The sequence below is a fragment of the Monodon monoceros genome, unplaced genomic scaffold (genome assembly GCF_005190385.1).
Source record: "Monodon monoceros isolate NGI ecotype Baffin Bay Population unplaced genomic scaffold, NGI_Narwhal_1 Super_Scaffold_15, whole genome shotgun sequence".
Taxonomy (NCBI): domain Eukaryota; kingdom Metazoa; phylum Chordata; class Mammalia; order Artiodactyla; family Monodontidae; genus Monodon; species Monodon monoceros.
Genome location: NW_021703771.1, coordinates 80,496,738 through 80,516,635, shown reverse-complemented (window position 1 = coordinate 80,516,635; position 19,898 = coordinate 80,496,738). Strand labels below are relative to the sequence as shown.

Here is a 19,898-nt window from a genome sequence, read left to right as displayed (position 1 = left end):
GCAGACTTAGATCATAGGACTGATTATGTTGTAAAACTAAAATATATTCATTTGTGTATATAAACTTAAAAGAGAGAAAATTCTGGACAGATTATATCCCAAACTGTTAACAGGGGTTCTAAGAAGTGGTTTGGGATGCTTATTATTTTTTTCATATATTTCTGAATCGTTTTAGCTTCTTGCCATGAACATGACATGCTTCTATTTGGCTGTTAGTGTTAAAAATCAAAGTTGCTATAACAAAACCAAGTAAATTTGTAATTAAATTGCCTAATACAGTATGCATGCAAAATTTTCATATTCTAAGGAATTATAAAACTTGAACAAAAGGTATTATTACCTCTGTTAAGAAACAACTCATGCTCTACACTGTTGGTTCTCCAAGTGTGGTCCTGGACCAGCTGCCCCAGCCTCACCTGGGAACTTGTTGGATATGAGAATTACCTGGCCCTACCCAGGCCGCACTGACAAGCCCCCCAGGGATTCCGATGCTCACCAATGTTTGAAAACCATGACTGCACAATCTGGCCATTGGAGGAGCCCCTGCAAGCAGGCCACTTTGTTGGGTGCTGTCTCAGTAATTAAAATAAAACTTATTTATATAAACCCTACTTTTGAAATCTACTCCATACCGTTTCAATTCAAAATTGTTTACAATGACACTTTGCTTTAATATGCATTCTTCCTTCCATAAATTTCTGTTCCTTTGAGAAATGATAAAATGGATCTTTAGGTCACCTGTGACTGAAAATTCTTTGAAGTTCTTCAGTACGTTTTCCTAAACCTTATTGTTTTAAATGGGAAGTTCTGACTGGGAATTCTACTATAAATAATTTTTTGACTCTCTGAAAAAATATTTTAAAACTCTGAACATTGTAAGGTGTTCTGCCTGTCACCCCCAACCCACCAAAAACTCCTAAACATTTATCTTAACCCCAGGAAGTTAAAGTCATTTAGCTTAAACATACATAAAGCACTAATACTTATTTTTTATTTTGGTCAAATTGTTGGAAGATTCAAAAGGTGATCTGATTAAAAACTGCCTATTTGATTCCGGGATTTTTGGTTTGTTCAATTGTTTTTACCCTCTTCCTTTTACAAAGGGTTTGAGACAATTTACAGAAAATATGTATACTCTTTAATCGAACAATAACAAGAAATAAAATAAAGCTATCAGGCAGGAGTGGGAAAACAGAAGTTCATTTGAGAGGCTGTGCCTCAGGTTTTCCGTAACTGTTTGGCCCAAACATTTGTGTGACCTTCCTAACCAATCAAGGCAAATGGGAACAAAGGCCCATGTCTGACCTAATTAGTTATGAGAAGAAAGCAAACTCGTTACTCAGGAGAATCAGGGATTTTTCTGAGCACTGGAAGAAACAATATAGTATAAGTATATCGACACACAAGTGGTTAAAACTAGAGAAGAAAAAAAAAGACCGCTTCGTTTTTTATTATACAATGCCCACCATTTTTCTCTTCCCAACAGCATGAAAATAACCGGTATGTGTAAAGAAGTTTACCCTACCCACTTTGTTCCTTGAGGGCCATTGATAATTCTTTGTCCACTTGGTTTTCCATTACTACCAGGAAGTACTCTCCCTTCTGCATTTGGTCTTCCATTATAACCTACACAGTACAAAAAAACAAAAAAAAAAACCAAAAAAACAACAAAAAACAAACCAAAACAGAAACAAAAAAAATCCAACAACAGAACCTGGTAAATTCAACATTCCTGGAAAGTTGGCTTCATACAAAACTACATGTAGTAACACATCTTTTCAAACAGGAACACTAAACAGAATTTTAAACCAATAGCTCAAATATATTAGATAATGATAGTCTTAAATTGTGACTTCTACATGACACATATGAATGCCTATGAAAAGTATGGTAAAGTCACAGTTTTCTGACATTACTGGGGGAATAAGTGTGTTCGGCATAAGTAAATTTTCCAGATAAGGCTTAAGACCTTAAAGCTAGTAGCTGTAGCTTTATTTTAGCCAGTTGGGAAGTAGAGGGAAGGAGAGTTGGAACGATGGGGAAAATTCTCTCTAAAGTGTACGAGATGCCGTCCTGCTCTCCTCCACAGATTATACGTAACATGCTCACTATTTCTAGCTGACTTGGGTCCCGATCATCAATTGCAGAGCATAAACCCAGAGCTGACTCAAAGCTTGACTTCAGTGGGGCTGCTTGAGAAGTATTTGTTCAGAGAGGAAGTGGCAGGCCCAGCTGGCTGGCCTTAGTTGCTGTCTGTCTGCTCCTTGCGCCTGCCCTCTCTCTTCACCTCATGCCCTTTCTGATCAGCTGCAGTTTGGTTGAGGCCTCCACTGGGAGCATTCTGCTTCAGCCTGCCCCACCAGATGAAGTGCTTGGGCTTCCTGACAGCTATTTGCAAGAGACATTTCTCTTGCTCAAATAGTTAATGAAAATTTAAAATTTATCGAGTTTTTTCTATGTACAAGGGAATGTGGGTTTTACCTCTACTGTCAGGGTCTTAGGTTTGTGTAAAAGAGTCCGTTTTAATGGAAAACTGAACTCCACGTGGGGTACTGTTCTATGTCTTTAGGCTGGGCTAAATTAACAACATCTTGCACAGATTAACAAATATTAATACATTCATTCAAAAGTGTTCTAGTAAGCCCTGATTCCATGCAAGGAGAGGGTAAGTCACCAGTTAACTGAATGCAGATTTTGGGTAAATACCTTAGATGCTGCCCTGGGGTCCATGTAGACTCCAGTTCACAGCTGCCTACATTCTGTCCTCAACCTAAGTCACACATCGGCCTGCTACTCCGCTGTGTGACCTTCATCTTCAACATGCCTTTTCCGGAGGTTTGAAGCAACATTCACTGATTGCAATGTCTGAGCAATCCCCACCCAAGACATTTGAGTTTGTCCCGGGGTATTTTCAGCTGAGGGTTTTATATGCAGAACAACAAGCACACGATCCAGCCCACACAGGGAGGTACTCCTTCCTGTGGACTCCTTAATATGCCCTGACACAGGGACAAGTAAAAATAACGTAAAACACAGGAACCTGAGTTTGGCATCATGGCTACGACATATTCTCAGATTTAGAGCATATGTTAAGGAACTCAAAGAAGCAGTATGGGATAGCGGAATGGCCGAGAGCTGTGGAGTTAGTGTTTGGGAATGGAATTGCAGCTCAGCCACTTCACAGCTGTCTGGCCTCCAGCAAACCACTCAGACCCCTAAGCACTGGTTTCCTCATCTGAAGCCCAGGAGAAGCAATGCAAACTCAGGCGATGGTTATGAGGATGCGCTCATGTTACATCTGCAAAGCTCCTAACACAACGCTTGGACAGAGCAGATGCTCGATAAAATAAAAGGCTCTCAGGAATTTCTACGAACACTGCTGAGAACCGTAAAGAAAACGTTAAGTTAAAAACAAATTACCTTGTCTGGAAGGGGGTCTGACAGGCGGGCGTGAGAAAGGGTTCCGGAATCTTGAGTTCATCATGCGCTGGCGCAAGGAGAGCATAGGGGTGGTGGACGAGTAGATGGCAGGGGCGCGCGTGGTGAACCGCGGCGGGGAGGGGGCGGCCTCTGTGGTACTTGGGGTGGCAGGGCTGCGAGGGGGGTGTCTGGGCGGGAGGTGCGTGGCTCTCGGGGAGCTGCCCGGAGGTGGAGGAAGAGGACGCTTCGCTGGGGTGGCGTTCTTGTCCTGCGGGGAGCTCACTCTGGGAGGCGCAAGCACGATAGCAGGCTCTGTCTCCCCCTTCGCGATGTTCCCATCCACGTGCTTGCCGCCCCTGGGGATGAAGGAGGAGGGCCACTTTGGAACAGAGGAAGACAGTGGGTCCTTGTCCTTTCCTCCGTTAAAAAACATCATGTCTTCATCTTCCTCCTCGGCCGAGACCGACTGCTGCGATTTTGACGGCAGGGGCTCCCTTTTGGATGGCGTGGCCTGGGACGCACCGTCCTTCTTCCCCACCGCCTGGGGCCCTGCTCTGCCGGGGACCCTGGGGCGGGCTTGGGGGTGGAGGCTGCCGGGCCTGCCTAAGGGTCTGCGGAGGTGACTGTCGCCGGCGCGTCTTGCCTGAGCCTCCACCTGGCGGTGCTTGGGAAGGGACGGGGTGGCGACCTTGGCAGCCGCCAAGTATGCGGGCGCCCGGATGGCCCTGGTCTCCGCTTCTGCGCTGTCGTCGGAATCCTCGCTCTGATTCTGGGGAGACGTGGGGAGCCCCCCCTGGGAGCTCGCCGTGAGGGAGGACTGCCTGCCTCTGGACGAGTAAGGGTCTGAGAAGGAGGCGCTTTCCTGCGACGTGGGGTGGGGACGCCCGGCTTGGGGATTGGAAGGCGGACGCCCCTCTTCCTTGCTCTGCGGGCCGGGGGACTGCTGCTGGGACGTGGAGACGGCCGATGAAGGCTGCTTTTCCGGAGCGGCAGACCCGGCACCCATCCTTCGGGGCACGCGGGTCCCGCGGTGGTGCTGCGAGCGAGGCGCAGGAGACAGCTGCGTTTGGGAAGAGCCGCCCTCCACGCCCGCGTCGGTGCTCTGTTGAACATCCTGCGCCTTAGAGGGCGGAGATTTGGCCTGAGGATGCGCCCCTGCCCAGGTCCCCGCGGACCTGGGGTTCTCTTCGAGGGGCTCCTTCCGCTGCGGGCTCGCCGCTCTCTGGGGGCCTCTTCTCAGGTGGTCCGCGCCCCGGGAGACAGGCTGCCCGGAGGAGGAAGACGCGTGGTCATTCGCCACGGTGGCCGGGAGTGGCTGTTCGTCCCCTGCCTCTTCTTCGCTGTCTTCATGGCCGCCCAAGCCTCGCCTGTGGTCAGAAGCTGGGTGAGAATTCACCCTCGAGTGAACCCGGGGGGCCACGGTGGATGGCGGGGAGCTGGAGGGCCGTAACCGGGGTCCTCGGCCGCCGCCAAGCCTGTGTGGATATCTGCCGGGGAAGGCAAAGGGCCTGTTCCTGAGCGCACTGAAATGTCCAGAGACAGGCGCCCGGGACCAAAATGTCGGGGCCGTGGCTTCAGCCTGCTTCCCTTTCTCTTCAGCATCATTGTCACCGCCACCGTCCGAGTCATCTGCGCCTTCAGAGGCCTGTGTCCTTGAGGAGAGACGAGAGGAGACCGAGGAGGGCTGGGTAGCCCGTAACAGCGCGGTGGACTTGGCGGCTGGGGCATCGTGACCATCCTTCCAGCCCCTGGAGAGCGGGGGTCCGGGCTGTGGTTGGGTGGGCAGCAGCCGAGATGGCCCCCTGTGGGATGGAGACAGTCTCGCGGGTGGGGCTGAAGCCCTGGAATTTTCCTCCCCATCCTCAGAGTGGGGCGCCCTCTGGGCGGGCAAGGCTGGTTTGGCACTGTGGTTCACGGAGCCTCCGTCGCGCAGGGCGCCCCAGGCTGGGTGCCGGCCGGGCGTCAGGGCGGGCCGGGCGTGCGCTGCACTCCGGGGAAGCGGCTGCGGGGAGCCTGCGGCTGGTCCGTCCTCCTCTTGGCCCACGGAGTCATTGTCATCAGAGCTGGAAGGGCGGTGAGCGGGGCCCTCAGGGGGTGTGGCTGGGACAGAAGAGGCGGAGAGGGGCGCCCCTAGGCGAGGGTGAGAGGCGGGCGACGAGCCACGCTTGTCCGCTCCGTCCTTCCGGGGCAGCCCCGGCGTTCGGGCTCTCCCGGGAGCCCGCCCCGCAGGGAGGACCGGGTGGACAGGTCTACTTGGTGGCCTCTGATGGGGCTTCTGGCCTTGGGTCTCCGAGGGCGAGGTTGGCGGGTGCCCTCGGGAATCCAGCACTTCTTCCTCGGTGATTTCTGTCGACTGAAGATCCACCCCTTCACTCTTCCGAGGGAGAAGCTGGGGTTTTCTGGGCAGCCCACCATTAGCCAATATTTTGTTCTTCAAGTCAAGAAGCAGGTTCTTGACGTTTCTCCCTTGGGGAGAAACAGGCAAACGAGTGTGTTTTGAGGAAGCTGGAGCTTTGGGCGAAGATGAGGACGGCTCGGGCTTTTCAGACTTGTGAGGATCTTCCGTGTCTGCTTTCTGCTGAACATCAGACTCACTGGTAGGGGCTGTAATAGATTTTAAAGAATTTGATGTCAAAGAAGAAATATGAAAGATATGCAACGGAAAATGAGTAAGATGGCAGTATGGAGGTGTTTAAAATTAGTAATAATAATCGATAACTTCTCCTCCTTTAGACCTGACACTTACTTTCCCAGTTATAGCAAATCTCTTTTAAAGTTCTATTTTGCTTTAAGTAATATAGTCCTAGAAAATATGTGTATTGAGTTTCTATAAATTGAATCAGGCTATGTATGCCACGTCTTATTTGAAGCCGGGCTTTTCAGGCTTGTGATGAGTACTTGGAAGTAATTGAAATGAGTACTTGGAAGTAATTCATTGATTTTGTAAGCACAAAATCTTATATAGGACTTTCTTAATATAACTGTCAAGATATTACAAGTGCATTATAGCCATTCTTGACAATGTAGGCAAGAAATACACACAAGCCTGGCACAAAATGTTGAATGATCTGTACTGAAAGCTATACGGAGACGTGTCGTGTATAATTTGCAGATGACTGGGGCGAGCTACAAATTTGTAATTTTTGAGGCATTACAAAGAGTCCCCTATTCCGCATAACATGTCCTTACTTGCTTTTTTCTTGCTTAAAATCCCTTTTATAATGGATACATTTGTAATCCCACAATAAAGCCTAAAATAAAAAGACCCCTGGGGTAGGCAAAACATTATATTATGTGTACCCTATAATTTACCCTTTATTGAGAGCAGGATGGAATGCGGGAAGGGATGCTGTAAGGGGAGAAGGACTTATGTAGCAATGGGGGATCCAGAGAGAGCAAACTTCATCTATTTCAGGTTTTTTTTAATGATAGAACTGTGTAATATTGCAGTATACTGTGGATCCTCACAGCATATAATGAAGGAGAAAGCTCCCAGTATCTGGTGTAAATGTAGACAAGCAGGAAAGAAAACACAGTTCAGAAACACCCCACTGCAATTTTGGTTTTTATTAACCTGCTGGGGTTTGATACTGAGCAGATAAACAAGGTAACTGAAATTCTTCTGAGTAAGGTTGCACCCCAAAATAACGGTATACAAACTATAAAAATTTTATGTGCCATTTATTCATTAAAATGAACTAAAAATGTCACATTCTGCCTGTAAAAATGTTCTTTCCGTGTCATCATGAACCCCAAATTACACAATGATATAAGATGAATCACATAATGAATATATTAGTCACATAATTCATAATTACTATTATAATAGTAATTAATGTTATTAGCCATCAATAACATTTTAGCGTTTGGGGAGACCAATTTCTAAAGGGACCACAAAAATATTATAGACATCAATCTGGTACCTTAACCCCAAAATTCATCAACAGAGCAGTTCTAAACCCAAGAGCATGATTCAAAGTAACACACCACAATTAGCAGTAATGAAGAGAGAGAAAAAGAGAGCCACAAATACACAATGCTTACTTACTTGCTGGCAGAGCGACAATGAAGGCTTTGGAATGAGGCCCCAATCCTCTCCTGTTTGCGGCCCGGATTTTGAAAAGATAGCGTTCCCCAGGCTGCAGACCATCCACTAGGGCAGAAGTAGTCTCTCCAGGATAGGTGAGTGACTTTGCTCCAAATGGTTTGAGAGCCGGGGCGTATGAAAGAATGTATTCTGAAATGATTTGGCAGACGGTTGGAAGGAGGAAACTGAAAACAGTCCTGTGTCCAGTAGACAGACTGTATGGGCAGGATGAATTAGAACGTGCATTACTAAAATTAATTCTCTAGCGATGCACGCCAAGTCAGTAGCTGGAGCATAAAGACACATTAGAAGGTGAACTGACAGTTCAATCAGGCTACCAGACGGGCCCACGGAGTCAGTCAGCCGGCAACTTTCCATTTACAGCAAACTAAATTCATGGACCCCAGGAGGCCAGTCTTCATACATTTACCAAAATTATTTACCCTTGTGTTTGGGTTTTTTCTTCATTGTGTTTATTTACTAATTTACTATGACAGACTGTATGCAGAAGACAAGAAACCACAGGAAAAAAAATGACAATTCCTAGGAACTGATTCTGAAGAGCTGCTGACACCTTTAAGAGTTCCATTTTATTAATCTGGGCTATCTGCATTTGTGCATTAAGCCAGATAAATTCCATATTTGGAATATAATTTCACTTTTGTAGGAATTATGAAAGTTCTTAATATATTCGGATAAAGATTTTTCACAGTATTTCAAACTGTGAGGAAAAGTTGCTGAGTCACGGATTTATGTGATGTTTAATGTCTCCATCCTTAATTGGCTATATCTATAAATATATAATGCCCTGGGCCTTTGAAAATCATAGCAAATCCAGTCCAAGGGACTAATATATCTCTATGCTTATATGGAACTGCAACATAAGGAAGCCACATTTTAAAGCATAATTTTCACCCTCAACTAAAAACTGTCATGCCTATTTTCCTGCTAATGAACTCAAGATTTACAAAACTTATCAAATTAATATGAGTAGGAGGTAACCAAGAAAAACAATTTAAATTACAGAATGACCAAGCAATTATCATACTTCCTAGGGGAGCATGGATGATCTTTCCTTTTCCCTAAGCTCTAATCTTTAAAAAGTACATTTGTCTGAAAAACAAAAAAACCCAGCATTCTTTTCTCATTGCAAATGAACAAACTAGTTATTTGTGGTGGTCAAAAGTAAGAATTAAAAGAACCCACTGTCTACAAAATTTTGTAATTCTGATTTTTTTTTTTTTGTGGATTCAATTCATCTGGAAAAAATTTAACCATGTCAAAGTATATTCTTTTATTATGTTTTCTATTTCTCAGGCATAAAAAAATGCCCCAGGATAATTATGAATTTACAATCCCACCACTACACCTTTAGGTTAGTGAGGTACATGAGTTCTTTCGGACATAAAAACTCAGTAGCTATTTATTACTTCTGGCAATATTTAATTGACTACCAGGGAGCTTCTTTTGCCAAAGAGCTATAAATATAAACTAAGATGTGGGAGAGGGGAAAAAAATAAGTGGCATGGTAGGTAATAAGGTCACCAAAGGAGCAATAACTGATTTATTTTTAATAACTTCATAACTTTTTTTATAAAAAAGGTAGTCAGCTAAAACATGTCTTTATTCAAGTTTCAGAAGTCTTTTCAGCATCACAATAATGATACAGAGGCCAATGTTCAAACTGTCGTAAAAAGAACGATTAAAAGGGGGTATCCTAACTATTTTTTCTCTTCATTTGTTTCTGATTTATTCCACTGAAAAAATGAACAAGAATAGTACAATATATTCTTTCAAAACGTGGCAAGTGAGAAAGCATTAAGTTTAGAAAATACTGTCCTACCTCTACCTTCCGTAATTTCTACCGTTCAGTGAAAAGATATCCTTATAGGTCAGAAAAGATAACTTACAGTTGACTATAAAACAGAACCACCCAATTTCTTCAATTAAGAAATTCTCAAAGAAGATCAGTGATAATTTTCTGAATTTTCTTAAGCTTACACAAACTTTCCATATTATAGTTTTCTTCCAAAATCAAGCAACAATAAAAAGTAGCCTTAGAGTACATTTGTATAGGTGATGTCAGGGGAACCCTCAACACCACCCTTTTAAGTGTTTCCAGATAGACTTCCAAAAGGTTCTTGAATGTTTTTACATTAAAAAGAAATTATCTGCGCTTTTATTGAATGTTCTCAACAGACCATTTTAAAAATTTAACTAGTTGTGGATATTCTATGCTATTTTCATTTTTTTAAATCTACAGTATTTTTTTCTATTTTAAGGTCATATTTTCCTCAACCAGCCCCCCACCCAAAATCAATTGTTCAAAATGCTGACAAACAGGGAAAAAGTCTATTTAACATTTTATTTTATTACTTGATTTTCAAGCCCATTAAATATTTATAGTCCCGTTCGAGACATTTATGGTCCCATGGGATTTCTGCTTACTCCTACCTGCCATGATCTTACTGGCACCAAGAAAAGGCCCACAGCGTGAAAAACAGGGTGTCCTTTTGTTTGGTTAAAAGTTGTGATGTCACATCCATACAATTAAAAACAGCCCTCTTGATAATAGCATCAAAATCCCTGCATAGAGGGAAGATGAAAAGTCATCTTCATGATGACCTGGGTCTTACTGACAATGAAAACCCCTCATGAAATATCCCTGTCCATTGCGTCAGCACCCCTTATAGGTACGTTGCTTCCCTGTTGCTTGTGCAGTCACCAAGCCTGCGATTAGAACCAGTTTTTATCAGAGTCAATGTACACAGCTCTCTTTGGGGTATTTCACACCCACGTGCTTCTTATACTTTAAGTAATGAGGTTCCTACCTTTCACTTTCCCCTCGGTCTCAGGCAGTGCATCCCAAGCTACCGTGACAGCCGTAGGTTTGCCATTGACTGGCCAGACGGTTAAATTTTCAGGAGCTGTGGTAGGAGCTACAAAAGGACAAGGATCCAAGGTTTAAAAGTGCCCTTATGGGTATTCTAAAAGTAAATGACATGTGGTCCCTACATACACATTTTTTATTGCAGAGCTACTGTGTTAACTTTTATTACACACAAGAGAAAATTCTCCACTTTCTCTTTGCGTGATTTATATCAGTTTTACCAACTCATATAGTAAGGTTAGACATACACAGGGAAATGCTTTTAGGAATTCAGAATTTCCCTCATTGCTGAATATCGAAATATACAAAGAAGATGAAAATCCAGTTTCAACTTCTTTTGAATAAGGTTTCTAAAGACACAGTTTAAAAGAAAATAATTTAGTCTTAAATATAAAACAAATTTCTCCCCCAAAAGCAAACACGACCTCAGCCTTAAAAAAGAAGAGTCTCTCCTCTATTCTAGAGCCATGTGTTGTCCAGGGGCATTCACACATACAGTGGGGATTTATGGAGGCTCCACGTGGTTTTAATGTGCTCCACATGTCAGAATAACACGCTGATGAAAATAGCCAGTGAAGGATACAACATGGACCCAAGGAAACTTCTTTGTGTTCATACATAGAAACGCTTCCAAAATTTAGGGTTAATGTTACTTTGAAAAATGCCACTGCTGGCCTTTATCACTACTGGCTTCTTAAACTGTCTTTAAATCTTCTTTTAGTGGTAATTCCCAAGTTGAAAGTCCAAAGGCCATTTTGAATACAGACCAGATTCTGGTGTTCTCTGGAAGACAGATGTACTCCATTTGCCATCTCGTTCACCCTGTGAGATGCGGACTGCAAATTCATACATGGTGTCTGGAATCAGGTTCTCTATCAGCACTCGTCTGTTGGAGACCTGCTTGTAATCCCACCTGGCGGACTCCCCCTTTTCTCGGTAGCGCACAGTGTATTGTCTGTAAGAAAATGCAAGGCAACAGCACACCCCTCTGACCAATTCTCCGCACCTGAACACCGGATTCCTTGACGTTCTCCCTTCCCCACAAGTGATGACTTTTGGAGGTAAGTAGAGAAATCAAAGAGGAGAAAATTCTAAACTTTTGACTTTGTTATTGGCTCAAAGGATCTACTTAAGTTCCAGGGAGATGTGTCTAAAATAGCCCAGAGGAGATGGACCTTATTGTCTTTTCAACACCAAAATGTCTTATTGCTCAAAAGGTCAAGCAGCGATTAAAAGGAAGGGAAAGAAGGGAGACTGTTTTTCTGAGGCAAGGGCCTTATTAGGGGTGTGTGTGTGTGTGTGTGTGTGTGTGTGTGTGTGTGTGTGTGCGCGCGCGCGTATGTTGTGTGGAAGAGGCGATATTAAGAACCAGAACCGGCCCGAAGTACCTTGGCTCTCCAGAAAAGAAAGACAAGAAGACTCATTTCATGCCAAAGCAGGCATGTTTTCTATAAGGAAAGGCACCATGTGGTTTTGAGTAGACTTATTACCATGAGATGGAACAAAAATGTGTAACAGAGCAGGAGAGAGGCGCTTATGAAAGGAACTCTGCTGTGTGATTATCAGGCAGAGAAGTACGGTGTGACCCAACATGGTCATACTGGGCAAGCCCCGACCTAAGACATCCTCAACACTTGACATTTAACAGTTGCAAATGCCATTTACTGGACTGCTTCTCCAAGAAGTTTTCTTTGTGGCCACTTTACAGTAGAAAGCATTTGATGCATTAAAAGTGTGCTATTCATTACGATATTTAATTAGTTAGGATAAGACTTCAGTTGCAGACACAGCACACCAATTCGCAATAAAAGTTCTGCTAAGAAAACTCAAGCCCTCTTGTTTTCATCAAGATGTTGGAAATCAAAGTCCAGTGGTAATCAGGAACACTTCATGTTGGGGGAGGCCCTATGGCTTGGGAGAGAATCACTATGCATTTTCTGAGGTCTTTGACAAGAAGCAGATGTCTTTTTTTACTAGCAGACAGTAACAGAAGCTCTATCTAGTACAAATAATATATCTAATATATATCTAATGTATACTAGCTCTATATATAATATGTATCATACACACATACACACACACACACACACACACACACTCAGCATTATATTCCATTCATCTTCTAAAGTATAATCACTTTTCCTGGTTGCAAATAGGTTCAAAAATTAATACATAGTGACTAGACCACCAAATCTTTGGCTTTCTCTTGGCTATGTATACTACTTAGTCATTTAACACACAAAATTTTTGTGACTCTATTAATCTACCACTAACTAGAAATGGCATTCACCAGTGGCCTTTTTAGCACAAAAATTGTTCTAACCTTATGGTTTTTCCTCCATCGCTATTGCAAATGAATGTAAAAACCAGAATAGCATAAGATCATGGCTTAGGACAAAATACGTGCACTTTGTTACACACAGAGGAGCTGGACAGGAAGCAGTGCAGTGTCTAAAGAAGAACCACTGTGTGCAAGGCATCAGGCAAACGTCCACCACTCTACATAGGACCCTTCCTGCTGCCACTCTTCCCGGATAACAGGAAGATGGTAAGACTCTTCCCAAGATGGACCCACGTCCCCTGTGCGTGAACAGAACATTCATGAGACGAAGCAAAACACAACTGGGGGCAAAGAAAGAAACAGAATCTAGGAAAATTCCAAACACAAGTTAAGACTTTGAACAGGTGAGAGGTGAGGTCCTACTGTGTGTCTTACACAAATCTGATTTGTGGGCAATGTGTACCACACTCGAGATTAGCTAGACTGTCATACAGCAGTCTACCCGTCAGCTACAAAAGAGGTCAGCGGTTCACATACGTCCAAAAATACAATCGTTCAAATAAATACACGTCTCTTCAGGGCCGGAAAAACCATGTCTCTCATATAGAAAATAACGACAAAGAAAGAAGGAAAGGTACCTTGATGTAACAACTTTCTTCTGTTTTTCCAAAACAGGATCCACCCAGGCTACCAGCACAGATTGGGATGATATTACCCGGACATTGATGTCTTCAGGTACATCCAGTTCATCCTCTTCTGCAATGACAGTTGTGCACATGGAAAGGCTGTCCCCAACAGTAGGCTCTGCCCTGAGTCCCTCTGGTCCCCAGAGTTTATTTTTTTAATTGCTTATGCTTGAGGTAGATAAAATGAAATGAATAGAAAGTCAAGCAATTATTTGACTGGTCAATGCAGAAAACCCAAAATCCCCACTCTTCCTCTTCTTAAACACATTCTAAGCTGCCTAACCCAATCGACATAAGAACAGTAGCACAAAAAGAGGTGCTTTGCCCTTGGTCAGAGATACTCCAAATCACTCAGCGTTTTCTCAGTATACACCGTGAGTTTCTGGGAAATAATGCAGTTTTTACAGGAGGCAAAAGTTTAGGGGAAGAAAGGGTCAATTCAGAGCATTTCCTGGGCAATCATGGCATGAAATAAAAATTCTAGCTCAACGATTGCACAAGTCGCATTGAGTCCAAGGTCCTCACAATTTAGAATCTGTGATTCCAAGGCAGATTAGAAGTAATATTCAGACAGAAAAGAGAATTCAGTTTGCCAGTTTCCAATGGAATACAGTAACGTCACAAAGTTTATAGTTTTTGTTCAATCTGTAACACCGAGACTCACAAGATGTCTTCAGTTTTGCTTTTAGTCTCTTGGAATTTTTTGGGTTTTTTGTCTGTTTTGTGTTTTTCTTTTCATCTCTTTCAGGGATCATGTTTCAAAAGGATGTGGCTTTCACTACAAGTAGGGGAAGGTGGAAATATGGAGCCTGTTAGAAAAGTGATACAGGGACTTCTTCTAGAGCAGCAATTAAAGAATTTAAAAAGTGAAACAACATACATGTGGGATTTTTCTTATACAACGTACCATTCTAATAATTATCAGTATAAAAGTATAATATATAGATATATGCTATATGATATAATTCAAATAAATTGTGAATTCATGAAAATCATTACGCTGTAGGTTCCCTCTTTAAATTAAGGCACATGAATCAGAAAAGGTATATTTAATTTGTTACTATATGATTGATATAAAAAATATCTGTTGAATGGATGTGGAAAAAAGTATCCCTTAGTTAAGTAACCAAGGATCAGGCTACCAGCAAGACACTATTACAATTTTTCTCACTCTTCTCAATGCTACTTTTAGGCAATTTTAGCTGAAATAAAGTTTGAGTGCGTCTCTTGCACGCTGCCCCCTCCACACCTACTCGTCCTTCTCTCCCTTTGTTCCCAGTCTCTCACCAAGGGCAGCTTATGCGTGGATCAGACTGTGCCTGTTAAATGGAGTAAATGCTCGGCACTCCTATCATGACAGATCTGAAGCCATTCAAATGTACACAGAGATAGATTTCATCACAAGAACACTCTAGCCTCTGAGTAGAAAAGAAACACACATGCTTCCAAAATGTGACCAAGTCTGCCCTGCTGTTTCCTTTTATACTCAACAAAATCCATGTGCATTGTCGCTCAGCCAGCATCATTCAGAAACAAACAAGCCCTAGACCATGGCTTGACCAGACGCGTCCTTGGAGACATACCTGAAATCTTCCGCTTTGTTAGGGCAGCCCTGTAGACGGGCTGACTCTGCCCCCGGGAGTTCAGGGACTGCAGTGAGACCACGTACACTGACTCGGAGGCTGTGGACCAACAAGCAAGAGATGAGGTTCTGCAGCTGGTTTTCTGGAAAGCACACCCCTGCTCGTCTGTGTTCCTCTCCCCTTACCTTCTCATCTCTCTTGGGCATTCCTACTTATTCAGGAAAACTACAGGGGAGACCAAGAACTGTAGGAACTAAACTCAAAAAGAACACGATTTACGTCAGGAAATGTGGAAGGGATTTTTACCTATAATCCCTGAAAAATGGGTTTCTAGCTCATTAGCATCAAAGAAAGATGAACAATGTTTAAAAAAGAAATGAACGGAATATTTACCCACACAATTCCCTAAATTTTTTTTACCTCCAAATATAGAGGAGGGAATGACTCTGTTTTTATTTGTCATCAAAAAGAAGGGAGTTATAACTGATTCACTTTGTTATGGGGCAGAAACTAACACACCATGGTAAAGCAATTATACCCCAATAAAGATATTTAAAAAAAAGAAGGGAGAGAGACAAGAAGAGCCAGTGCACCAGGCTTGCAGCCCGGATGGGATGCTGTGCCCTTCGAACTAAAATCCTCAGAACGGGGTCTCTGAAGATTAGCTAAGGGCAAATGGAAGAGTAAATTCATCCTATATTTCTGGATTGTTCTTTCAGTTAGTTCACCTCCACCCCACCCCCCAAATTGTGCATTGGGCCACTAATGTCCAACTTACCTGAAACTTGAAAACTTTATTTGGAAACAAATTACAATAATGAACTAAAACTTACAACTCTCAAGTGCTATGGAATCACGGAGTCTGAGACCCCAGTGAAACCTTGGCTAGCTTCCAATTTGACCTTCTTAGTTTACAAATAAGGACATAAAGCCATAAAAATGGATTGATTTGCCCAAGGTCACACCCCTAAAAGGACTCATAATCTTCCCTAAATCTAAAGTTGCTAATGCCCAACTCCAGGTTCTATCGACCTAGTTTCCTGTAGCAGCCTTGATCAATTCAAGAATAAAAATGAGGCAACCTGACATACTTCTAACACGGATATAGTTATATCATCAGGTAATACCTCAGCACATTAACAAGGCGGCACTAAGACCCTAAAGGAAACTTCTAACACTGGTGTCCTGCCTGCAGGAATTGCAAACTTCCATATGGCAGTGGGAAAATAAACCTGTCATATTTACAAACAGCATGTCAAGTTAAACCTAAAAGGAGACTCATGCTCAGAAACACACTGAGAGCCCTGTTTATGTAAAGTAAACTTCTGAAGTCTAATCACATTTCAAGGGAAGGGGCAACACTTGACAACCTGCTCCCTCCCGTGTGTGTGTGTGTGTGTGTGTGTGTGTGTGTGTCAATACACACACACATAGGGCAGGTGAAACTCATACTGTGACATGAATAAATTATTTAGACTGAGGCTTTCACATCTTATTCTGTCAGAGAATTTTGAAATATGTGTTTTACAAAAGGGAAGAATCGAGTTTGTAACGCTTGAATTCATAGAACATCAAACTAAACTTCTCAACATTGGAGTCCTTTCAGGTCTGTTCATTTCTTGCTGCTACTGGCAAGTACACCAAATGTCAACAAAGAAAAAACTCTGCCATTCAACCTCACAATCCAGGAACATGTATCAATAACTAAATGTGAAAAGCAGTGGCTTACCATTTATCAGGAACCACCAAGAAAAGAATAATTTCCCACAATTGACTCTTTTACATATCTGCGATGCATCTCTTAAAGTTCTTGGATTTGCTGAACGCCCATGTTCTTGATTTGCTGTGCTCTCCAAGTCAGCTTGGCCCGAGATGATCCCAAAGGAACAGTCTACACTGCAGTAAACTGTAACAATGGTTTCACACGTACTGGGTCTAGTCTCTGTGCCGTGTTAAGCACTGCACATCAATTCTTCATTTAGTGCCAACAAAGCCCCACGAGGAAGCTACTCTCATTGTCTCCTTTTCACAGATGAGGAACCAGCTCAGTGGGGTGAACTGACCCCAAGGTCATGGCCTAAATGCAGGACTGGTCTCACCCCCAGCTCTGTGTGGCTCCAAATCCCAGGCTCTTACTAATGCAGGTGAGGAAGGGGCAGGGCCCAGGGCTCACCGGGCACTGACCCCGGGCCTGAGAAAGCACCTGACAGCTGGGTATGCACCAGTCCATCTCTTTCTCATAGAAATATAATAAAAACACAGTGGTATAAAAGCACACTTCTTTCTGTGCTCCTGATTATTGAATAAAGGGTAGAAATAAAATCTCCAAAATGACTGCAGCATCACCAGCCCAGGGACCACAGGACCCCAAGCCCCAACCCTCCCCGTCGGAGCCACCGTTTTCCCTCACTTCCCAACCTCGGCGTAATGTGGCAGAAACTACTTCTGAAGGTCCGTGGAAACGTTCTGAAGGACTCCAAATGTTCACCTGCTCATCCTTCGTTACTGTCCGGCTCCCACCTCACCTGGGCTGGCTACCTCCTCTCCCTCTGTATTCCCATGCCCCCAGGGACTCCTTTGACCACAGGATTCAACACTGGCGCCCTCCCTCCCCCCGCAAAAGGCCCCGAGCTTCCTGCCTCCGGTGCCTGCTTTTCCCTCTCCAGCTGCTTTCACAACAGTGAGCACTAAGCACTCTGGGTACCGTCGGCCCTCGTGAGGGACCGCCGGGGAGCTGGTACCCAGCATAGTGCCTGACATGGAAGATGCCCAGGAGGACATGTTTAATGAATGACTCCAAGGACCACAGGCCCACCACTTTTCTCCAAGTTTCCTTAACATTTGGCCATTCCTTGCAGTACCACACTTTCAATGGCATCTCGGTCATCAATGGAATTAAAATCCTATGCAGGATAAAATAAGGAGACAGGCATCCCCTAACATAGCAGGCCACGCCGACATCCACAGGAATTCACATCATTCCATCCTCCCGGCCAGGACAGAGCAAGTGTCCAGTGAGACCTCCTCCTCAAGGTGACCACTTAGATCGTTCACAATGGCAAGTCCAACGCTTTTTTTTTTTTTTTTTCCCAATGCTTTTTATTTGTTGAAAATTCCTAAGCTAGCAGGTTGTATTGGAAGCCTCAGAGTCCTGAGCTGTCAGTTCAGGCCAGGATCAGGGCCCACCACTGACCTCAGGTCCAACATTTGCTCAAGTTCAGGAAGCAAAACAAACAAACAAACAAAAATCCTTCTGCTACACTCAGGCGAGCCAGGGGTTCACTACTGAGAAAACAAAGTTAACAGAACCAGTCAGATGAAAAATTTGTCGACACCAAAGGACATTTTAATGTGTGGTGTCTATGAAAGATGCAGAACAATGAAAACTTTCCACTTACAAAATGCTCCCTCTACAGTATCAGAAATGCAAAACTAGTGGCCACTTATCTGCTGATACCCTGGGTAGAATTTGGCCTGAATCACCAACAGAGCCACTTAACCTGTACAGTACAACCACTCAAGGCAAGGGGTAGGCCCAGGAATGAATGAATGAATGAATGAAGAGTCCCCAGATTATTCTGTGGCTCCAGGTGTGGAGCCTCTAGCTCTGGGTCTCACTGTTAATACTGAAGCCAGGCTTCACGAAGCATGGACAGCTCGGGTTTCTCCATTCGCTCCCACGATCCCTCTTGTTTTCGTGCGGCTTTGGAGCAGACAGGTAGCTAGTCTCTTCGGGCTGGAAAAAGTCTGGAGTCTATTTTGAGGCTTCAATGCCATGCCTGGCTCACCGCTGCCTGTGCCACCACGTGGAGACCCCGTAAAGCCCACAGAACGCCAGGCTGACCCTGTGCCATGAGCACCCAACAGACTTTTCCAACAGTGGGTGTGTGAGCAGAGCAGTGAAGGTAACTTCCGAGAATCTTCCAGGGAGCGAGTCCAGCCTGGCTTCCGCTCGGTGTCTCCACCAGCTCAAATCTACCCAGGTCAGTCTCCAGCCCCTCACTGCGTAGGCTGGGAGCCAAGCCACGCCTGATGACCGCGTCGTGAAGAGACCCTCGTTCCCACTGGAGTCTTGGGAAGGCCCAATAAATCACACCCTCTTCCTTGCCTGAGCACTGATCTAATTAGAAAGTGAATAAGAATAAGCAGTGGAGGCCACAATATCTATGGCTCGTACAAACTAAGCTGGAGAACACGGGGCAGGTGCACGTTCTAACACCAAAGCCCAGAGTCAGACAGACCTTGCTGCCCCAGGAGCCCTGGGCCCTCCACGACTCGGGCACAGAGGGGCAGAACAGCCTGGCTTCCCCCAGAGGAGGCGATAGGGAGGGGCCGAGCCACGCTTGCCCAGCGCCTCCTGCCAAACTCATCACGTAGGTAAGGGGGCATGAGGGAAGGGAGAAAGGCAGAAGTGTTGCATGAGTGTTGCAGCGTCTCCACCCCCAAGGAAGCGCCAGGCATGAGAGATCGTTGCTGCGCCCCTGGGAGCGTGGTCCGGGTCCACTGTCCAGGCCTATCGAGGAGCAAGGCCAGCAGAGATCAGGCCTGGAACCAAGCAACCAAGCACATAACCTCTCCCGGTCACAGCCTCCACGGCCTGTGCTTTGATGCTTCCTTCACCCGATGAGGGTTTGCAAAGAGGAAGGAGGGCAGGCTTGGTCCGCAGGCTCCGTCAGCTGCCACCACATTTCATCTCAATGGGATGCAAGGTCCAGTAGCCCAGGATCTAAGATGCAGCTTAGAGAGCAAGGCGATGAAAGCAGAGCCGAGATGGAAAAGCATTAGCCCCGCCCCACCACGTCCAGAAAAATGACCCAGTGCAACTGGGTCAGGAAGCCGCTGAAGGGCACTTGTTGGGCAGCCTTGTCCCACCACTAACAGAAGGTGGAAAGAATGGAGGCATGGACGGAGGATAGAACAGAGAATGAGGTTTTGAATAACTGTAATACCT

At 44.5% G+C, this 19,898-nt stretch overlaps 1 protein-coding gene across 1 annotated transcript in view; it reads right to left on the bottom strand.

Moving 5' to 3' along the window:
* FNDC1 (fibronectin type III domain containing 1) overlaps window positions 1-19,898 on the bottom strand; it is a 71,543-nt gene that overhangs the window by 32,593 nt on the left and 19,052 nt on the right. The window contains exons 5-11 of the mRNA XM_029224185.1: window positions 14,948-15,046; window positions 13,317-13,434; window positions 11,165-11,352; window positions 10,339-10,446; window positions 7,469-7,657; window positions 3,421-6,024; window positions 1,526-1,626 (exon numbers count right to left, since the gene is read on the bottom strand). Coding sequence (XP_029080018.1) covers window positions 1,526-1,626; window positions 3,421-6,024; window positions 7,469-7,657; window positions 10,339-10,446; window positions 11,165-11,352; window positions 13,317-13,434; window positions 14,948-15,046 — 3,407 coding nt within the window. The remainder of the gene's footprint in view (window positions 1-1,525; window positions 1,627-3,420; window positions 6,025-7,468; window positions 7,658-10,338; window positions 10,447-11,164; window positions 11,353-13,316; window positions 13,435-14,947; window positions 15,047-19,898) is intronic.